This window comes from Spea bombifrons, chromosome 6, assembly GCF_027358695.1.
Source record: "Spea bombifrons isolate aSpeBom1 chromosome 6, aSpeBom1.2.pri, whole genome shotgun sequence".
In the NCBI taxonomy this organism is placed as follows: Eukaryota; Metazoa; Chordata; class Amphibia; order Anura; family Pelobatidae; genus Spea; species Spea bombifrons.
This window is the reverse complement of record NC_071092.1, coordinates 37,360,694-37,369,389: the sequence shown is the minus strand read 5'-3', so window position 1 is coordinate 37,369,389 and position 8,696 is coordinate 37,360,694. Positions and strand designations below refer to the sequence as shown.

General features: G+C 37.8%; 1 protein-coding gene across 1 annotated transcript; it reads right to left on the bottom strand.

The window, feature by feature from the left end:
- Positions 1-1,109: 1,109 nt before the first annotated feature.
- NPL (N-acetylneuraminate pyruvate lyase) lies at positions 1,110-7,714 on the bottom strand. Its single transcript, XM_053469383.1, has 12 exons — positions 7,626-7,714; positions 6,152-6,223; positions 5,778-5,851; positions 5,145-5,232; positions 4,974-5,031; positions 4,479-4,554; positions 4,091-4,183; positions 3,866-4,008; positions 3,547-3,593; positions 3,362-3,446; positions 3,162-3,201; positions 1,110-2,243 (listed from the first exon to the last, which is right to left on the bottom strand). Exons 2-12 carry the CDS (start codon positions 6,217-6,219, stop codon positions 2,098-2,100), a joined length of 918 nt encoding a protein of 305 aa, XP_053325358.1. The 5' UTR covers positions 6,220-6,223; positions 7,626-7,714; the 3' UTR covers positions 1,110-2,097.
- Positions 7,715-8,696: the final 982 nt, after the last annotated feature.

Below are 8,696 nucleotides of genomic sequence, written 5' to 3'. Positions count from 1 at the left end.
ATGCTATTTCTTTGTATGCGTTTCCGTGCGTGGGACTCGCACAGCACAAGAGAGAGTCTTTAGGCGTCATATGTCCCTGCGGAGACCGCTCCATACTTTGCTTCTTTTTGACATGGGCAAGTTTGTGAGGGAGCAACAACTGGAGGCCTTTAAACCGGAGCAGGGACTCCCTACGTGAGCCACACGCTCCCGGGTGCCAGGGACGCCTATCAGCATTTTGGCAAACATCAAGCTTATTGGGTTTCCAGTTGTGTTTCAGCTCCTCGACTTCACTATACATTATGAAGGGTCGGCCCTAGTGAGCTTCTGCACAAAGAGCTTAGCTGGCCATGTATAATGTATAGTCAAATCAGTAAAATGTCTTGTGAGAATCTTTATGCATGAATTATTCTTTATATGGGGCTAGCTAGACATAATCACCCTTCATAATGAATCATGAAGCGAGACAGTTAAAACCACAAATCCATCAAGCGAATAGAACCAAACGAGTCTGTGTCGTCCCTTTGGGTTTTGTACGGACGTATTCCAGGAACTTACACAGAATGTGCTGTTGAATTTCGTAAATTACAAAATTAGAAATCTTAGACCCTTTTTCTTTTCTTCTTCTTTAGTATTTTTTTCTCTTTCTTTTTTTATTTTATTTATTTATTTATTTTTTCTCTTTTTTTAGGATAGAATACTAAAATCAAGGAATATAATGACAGATAGAACGTTGAATATTTATGTCATACATTTATTTACATCTCACGCACATGATATTCGTGTGTTCATTATTTGTACTTTCCCTTGAACTTTGACATTTGTAACTGTTTATATTTTTTCAATAAAAAAAAAAAAAAAAAAAGAATGTGCTGTTGAAGAAGCCTGGTGCCTAATGTGTTATATTAAAGAGGCAGTCCTACTGGCAAAATATTTCTCTTTGTGCATAAAGTACAGTGCCGAATACAGGTCAGCGTTGGCAAACACTCGTTTTTTCCAATAAACAATCTGCAGGCACGAAGACGGCCGCTGTTGTCAGTCATGTGATATTTAAGTGACTCCCTGCTTTACCACACCCCGAGTTGTTCCTTTCCCTTTAATTTGCATTTTTAATTAACTTAAGTAAAAGAATACACAATTATTTCTTTATTGTTCCCTACCATGTTGCAAAGATCTGCAACATTATAATTAATCTCATAGTATAAACAATCTTTATCAAGTAGCCACATATGACTGAATCAAGACAGGTTGCAGCCATCAAATTTTTAAGCCCTTCAAAAATATAAAGACATCCACGTTTTTTTCTTTAAAACATTAGCTTATTTATTAAAGTCTTTCCCAACCTTCTACTTAAGGTTAACTTTCAATATGTCACCGAAGACGTATTAGTTGAAATACTGGACATTGTATCCCATGTTGGAATACAACTTTTATATATAAAAACCTATAGTTTTTGAGGTTGACAAGCAGTCTGGGTAATTTATAAAAGGTGTTGCATGTTTAAAAAGGGAAAACTGATTGAGCCAGTTTATAAAAGCCTTTTTGCTCAACGCAATGTGGAATGTAACAATCAGAACAAAAAATTGCACAATAAAACCATAGAAAGTGGCAAAACTCATTTGTCAAGTTTTTTTTTGTCCTACATAAAAAAAAACAGGTTTGTAATAAAGGTAATTGAATAGCAAAGTGTTTGATTGGAAACTTATGACCATCTTAAAAAAAATGATCCGAGTTGAAATTGTCTCGTTAACTGTTATTTAGTGCCAACGCCTGTTTTATTGTAGCTTACTGGGGTTGGCCCTTTAGAACGTTTCCTAAAACCTTACTTTTTAAAAATCTCTTGCCAGCTATGCTTGCTTACATTTTTTTTTAAGATACATTGCTGTCCCATTTATGGCAAGTTCTGTGTTTTCAAAGAGATGGCAAATGTAGGTTTATAGAGAACAGTTAGAGGGGAGTAATCAGATAACATTAAAACGGAGAACAGATTGAAAAGGTTTTCTACATGTAGGTTTAAGGATGATAGAAACTGTTTTAATATCGACTTTACAGGAATAAAAAATGCCAGAGACTGCTGGCCTGATGCCAGCGATCACCATCTGGTGGCCGGAAGGATGACTACTCTTGATTCAACGCTTGGAGTTCTTTTTGTACCCATTCTTGATGCTCTGGTGCGAGACACGAGACTAAGGGGAGACGCGCTGGGCCCAGCTTCAAATCAGATGTTATTGACATTATCTGCTTAAATTCAGGTAAGCCCCATCCTGTACATATTAAGAAAATATAGGTGCACAAATACGAAGGACACATTAGATCTGAATATACAATATATATGACTGCATACTAGGTCTACGATAATTTATTTTTTTTAAACATGTTTACACCTAAAAGTAAAGAGTTGCACACAAAGTCTTCTCCAGGACTGTTATTTACACAGACAGCTTTTATCTCTTATTTATTCACCATTACCCAAGGACACTAGTAACTATTACTCTATCAAAGCTTGGTTGGTTCAAAGCATGGCACTTGCTTATTTAGGATGAACTGTCATTTCTTCACATTTTACATTGAAAACATATATAATGCTATTTACAGATGAAGAGGTGCATACTGGTGGGAGCAGCAATCACATCTTCCTGCTCTCAGGATTTCACATTAATCCTCATTTTATGTTCAAACTGAACAGGGGAGTTTTGGCCAGAAGAAGTCATTAGAAGTTATAGCCCACTGTCCCTTACGCCTTTAAACCAGATATCCACCAAACTATTGAAGTGCGTGAAGAACAATGTACGAGCTAGAGTTTTTTTCTTCATTAATGAATCTAAAAGCTGAGAATGTGACCACTTTCCCTTTACTTGAAAATTATTTATCATTGCATTATTGTATGAAATGTAAAATTGCTAAAAGCAAAAATATATTTGTTTGAGTCTGTCTCAGTTTAGACAATTAGTTTTTATTTCCAGCATAGAGTAATCAATGCCAGGTATCTACCAGCACCCATAGAACAAGGCAAAACGGGCTCTTTATTCATTAAACGCACATCATACATGGCAGTTGATTTCATTTGTTTAATTACCCAGATGCCCTAAATTTGCAAAACAAATAATTCATAAAATTAAAATGAAACAACGTTATTTGTCTTCTTATATCCAAAGATGTAGGAAGCTTATTAGTATACTTACCTTTTTTAAATACACACATCATGAACTTCTGAATACGTCTCTAGGGTGGGAGGAAAAATATATTGTACAAATGAACATGGACAGCATTGATAAGTCAGCCTTCTTACTTGCCCAGTCCCCGCTGACTATAGTAACAATTTACACCAAGTGCTAAACCCAATTAGTTTCTTTTCCATCTAACACAGAAAAGATGAGTGTACCTGAATCTTCTGGGCTTCATGCAAGTTGCCTTCCTTAAAAGCAGTCAGCATCTGATTTGTCGTTTTACCCAGGTAATTGTAGGTGCTAGACAAAAAAAAAAATTTATATTTTATCATTATCCAATTGTTAGAAATGCTTTGGAAATATAGTTCATAAGCAGGAAAACTAAGCTATAGATCCATACCTTCCAACAGCACCATGTGCACCAAATGCCAAGGCTCCGAGCAATTGCTAAGGAAGAGATTGGAATCTTGGTTTGTTTCTACATCCCGCAGGTAATTCACTTATGCAAAGGATTGGTTGACAAAGACATTTCTACTAAAGGCTACTTTAGCTCTAAAGTTATTAAGACAAGCATTATTGTAAGCATGCAGGGACATCTTCAGCCCGAGTACCAGACATACCCCCAAATTTCTGTCTCTATCAAGCAATAGATACAAATGTATAAAGCTAGTCCTACCATATCTTCTGAAAAGTATTTTTTTTAAAAAGCAGTCACTTACCTCATCCACACCATAGAGAAAATCAAGCTCCTCAAAGTCACTGACACACGTACTAAAGTCCATTAGGTTTACGTCGCTAAACTTCACTCCGCGGAAGGATGGGATTTGCAGCTTCATCTTGCCCACCAGGTCATACACAAAATCTATATGGTACAACAAAACACTAGTCACACTCCTACCAGTAGTTGGTATGTAGTCTCACGCCCAAGGATGCTAGGTACTTACACTTTATCCCAGTCAGAAGGGGTATGTGATAGTAATAGAATGGTAGACCAGGGGCAGCAGAAGCCACTTCTTTCAGGTACCTCACTAAACCATCTAGAATACAGAGATGTGGAATTAGGAAAATAAAAACAGAAACATAAGGTGGTATCGGGTTAAAAGATTGAAACTTTTGAGCCTGCAGACCATAGCGTCCATACAACGTTTAAGCCAACTGACTAGGTGTGTACCAGATAAGGTACCCTTTCAATGCAAGTGAATGAGCAGTTTGGGCAACTGTACCCCCTCCCCCAGAATACTCAGCAATGCATTATGGTACATTATGGTTAGGGTCATCACATATCAACTGAATCTGAATTCAAAATGATGCGTTCAATGTGTAAAACGCTACCTTGATTTGACGGTTTCATAAAGGAAGGACTCACAGCACCGATAGCATCAGCTCCACATGATGCAGCATGCGCAGCCTGCGAGTATCAATACAAGCACTATTATTATAATAATCTACATAGCGTCCTCTGATCTCTCTTAACAAAAGACCTTTTTTAAAGGTGACCCAGTAATTCTCTTCTGTACTATGTTTTTATTTCTTGTAGCTATCAATGAATCACAGCTTCTCATCAATCCATAACTAAAGTGCAGTGAATTATTTTGAATTTAGTTGAATATTAATGGAATACCGAGTCATTAACTAAACCGTAGAGGCCTTAGTTTGGTTTCCTTTTGTTCTGGTGGCCAGTAGAGAACACCTATACTTTGTATTGGGTACAAATAAATACATTTTCATGTCCACCATTATTTTGGATTTGACAAATCATATGATGTTCCTCTGTAAATATTACACAGGCACTTAAACTGCTTTTATGTGCAATTATTAAACACTCACCAGCTCCTTTGTGTCTTCCAGGCTGAGACATCCTACATGAACTATCACATTGTCCATTCTGTGCCAGAGATGGAGGAAGCAAACATTAAATTCAGTTCAAGTGTTATGGAACGTGACTTTATGACTACATGCTTTCTACTTTTTAATGACATTTTCTCTATGGCTACTCACTTGCCTCTCCCATGCTTCACCCACTCTTCTACTACCAGCTTCCTTTCCTGGACACTTAGTGACATCCCTTCTCCTGTTGTTCCATTTACTATACAAGAAAGGAAAATGGTCAATTTAAACACACACTGGCCATGGAGCGGGCCAAGTCAGACAAGAACTGGGACAAGTGAAAAAGGCACAATTTGTGTTAACTCTACCAGGTGTCCACCATGCAAATCCACGGGAGGATTCTGAAGAATCCCCACCATACCCATTTGCCACTTTCCACAGCCCCCAGCTAAATGCCCTGCAGGAGATGTGTTCAGCCAAACAAACACAAAAAACCTAATTATCAACCAATTTTGGGACTTTAACTCTCCAGATTATGGAATCTTTTCTTCGTGTTTTTTTTATGGTGGAATCTATAGAAAACAAGCCAAAGGCAAGTGATCTAGACTGAAGTATAGTGAAACGTAAATTACATTAGTAGCCAATTAATCACCAAAACTGGTAACACTTTCTGGGTTATTATACCAGGTCAAAGACAAGGGGCAAATGATAAAACAGTGTGTGGTCAGCAAGGCTTGTACATAAGGCTCATACGTGAATGCTGAATTACCAAAAAAAGAGTTAGGATAACACCATGAAACATACCAAAGATGTTCCTCACATTCTGTTTCTCAACCAAATAGTCCACATATTGCTGGATTATGGGAAGATTGAGGTGACTGCAGAGACAAAAAATACAGCATAATTATCATCAGCAGAACTATTCAATTAAAAAAAACATAAAAAAATGACAAAGAAAAATATGATTATATTGAACACCTTCTGCAGCTGTTTAACGATTAAAATATGCCCCACGTATAAATACTAATTACAATAGTTGTATACTTACAAACAGCAATAAAATACGACTACATAATCAAAAGTGAAATCACTTTTTTTAAGTGAGGTCGCGGAACTTGAAACTTTTTTTTTTTTTTTTTTTTACATAATCCTTTGCATATCTTAAATACTACTAATACCCATGTTCTGTCACTGGGGTGAAAGTTGCCGCAATAAGGCCGCTTAATCTCTTTCCTGAAAATGCCATGATCCTGGGGGGGAAAAAAACACATAAGATCAAAACCTTACATTTTATTTACTGCCATTAAAATTTTCCTGATCCAAGAGGAAAATACAACCAAATACAGCAAGCTGTCTCGTACCGCTTTGATAAAATATTACTTCTTTTTTTTTTATAGACATAGCCCCCTGGCTCACATAGTTGGGAGCAGATTATAATAAACATTTCGGTTCTGCCATGCATTGCTGCAAAAATCCTTATTACTTATAATAAGCAGGTACCCGATCAGGTGAAGAAATCTGAGAAAAAGACAAAAAAAAAATCGGAGTCGCTGAAACCAATGATTTTTTTTAATTTTATGTTTTGAGATGATGCAAAGACTTGAAGTTATGGTCCCTGACTGCAAAATTCACAAATAGGAATAAACTAATAATAAAATAACCCTGTCTGGATGAAACTAGAAATACGGAAACTTACCAAACATTTTAATGACTACTATAATGTCAGCATTACTGTCCATTGGAGAAGCCCTGTGGCATGTTTACAATTTAGTATAGTTTGATATTATCAGAATTTCTAACTCCAGTTTCATTTTCAGGATTGAAATTTAACAAAAGTGCTTAGATATATAAAAAAGGCAGGATATGAATATGCTGCGAGTGCAGTTTTACATCCTATTTACTGAGCGACACAGAAACTTTTTAAGTCGTGCACTGCTAACCGGAGCCAGAGGGCGGAAGCGGCTTGGTTTCAACTCCCTCACATCACCATTATGGAGCGCCAATTCTATCAGGCTTCTCCAGAAAAAGGGCTGAGCTGGCCCGGTATAATGCATAACTCAATTGGTGAGGAGAGTTTGCAGAAATTTCCATGAGTTAATTATACATTATACAGGGCCACATAACTGTTTCCCACAGCAGAAGCTCACTGGGGTTCGCTCTGTATACTTAAGTCAAGGAGCTGAATTAAGACACTCTGGTCAACTCTCCCTTTAACGAATAGACTCAAGTGAGTGCTAACATATGAAATATATATATATATATATTTCTTATTATATATTAAGAAAACACAAATGACATCTAGCATGGCATTTTAGTATCCTATACATCCCGTCTTTTGTGGCCAAAAGAAAATAACCTGGGGTATTCAAATGCACATCTACATAGAGAATGAGCGTGTAACATTGTGTAATATATACACATACTCAAGAAATCACACACACACATAAAGGTGTAACACTTTCAAGCTGAGGTTTGGGTTAATTTATTAAAGCTCTTTCATCACTCTTTCATCACTATTAACCACATCCAAAGCGTTTTAACAGCAGTGTTGCTACACACTGTAAAATAACTAATGACGTCAGAGCCTCGCATGTATACTACATTTTAACCGCACATGAAAGTTTAGAGCTGTTTGGGGGAGATGTTTGTTACCTGCAGCCGCACAGCTGTCAGCTCCGCAAAACACCACCCCGTGCAGCTATCCTGGTCTCTGCTTTAAAAGCTGGGATCACATGACACTAGGACCGCGCATTGCATGCTGGGAGGGGAGCTGTCTCAGCCTACATCAGTATCCATGTAATGCACGCTCAACATCGTGTAGACAGCCGAACCAGCAAGCTGCGGTTATCTAAAAGCTAAAGGAGCACGAAATGACTACAAGTTCCATCATCCCTTGCGGTGCTCATCAGCTGTTTCTGAGTGTATGAGGGAACTCATGATGAAGTTACTGCTTGTTAATAGTCACTATGTCACAGACTTTGATGTTGTAGGGAATCTTTTGCCTATAAGCATTATAAGAGTCAATACGTGCATTTGCAAAGGCGAAACCACCAAAACGTATCGGAACTGCGTCGTCAACTAGTTATTATCGCTGGTAAGATGGAACTAAACAATAGAACTATGCAACAAAGGTTCTTCTTCCATTTCTGCCCTTCAGCTGTTATCATACCGGCCTTTAGCGAGTGTGAAGAGATCTAGAGCCTGTCCTTTAATGGGAAGATAGACACGTCTGTGCTTCTGATGGCACAAAACTCATCTGCTGCAGCTTCAACTCTCCACCAACACAGCAAGGTGGCTGGGGTATGATGGCAGAGATGGCGGAGTGTCCTCCAGCTACTCCTACAATGGGGAGAGATGGTGGAGTGTCTTCTAGCTACTCCTAGGAGCCCATGGCAATCTGGGACTAATTTTATTGCATAGCACATCATTTTATAAAACACAGAGTAGTTTCTACTTTTTGTAAGTGCAAAACCTAAAGTGGGCATAATTACTTTTCATGAAATGTTGTGATATGTACACTTGGAATGTTGAAATACAAGAAAGAAGAAAGTCACTCCCAGAAAGCATCTTTTTTCAGTGGATCGTAGTCGCTATAAGCGTTGCTTTTATTTTGGCCTTGAGCATGACTTTGTTCCAATGCAAAATAGATGGAAAGTGAAACCTTCTTGCAGCGAGAAGCCAAACATAAAGTATTAGGAACAGAACATTGGGGATTTTTACCCC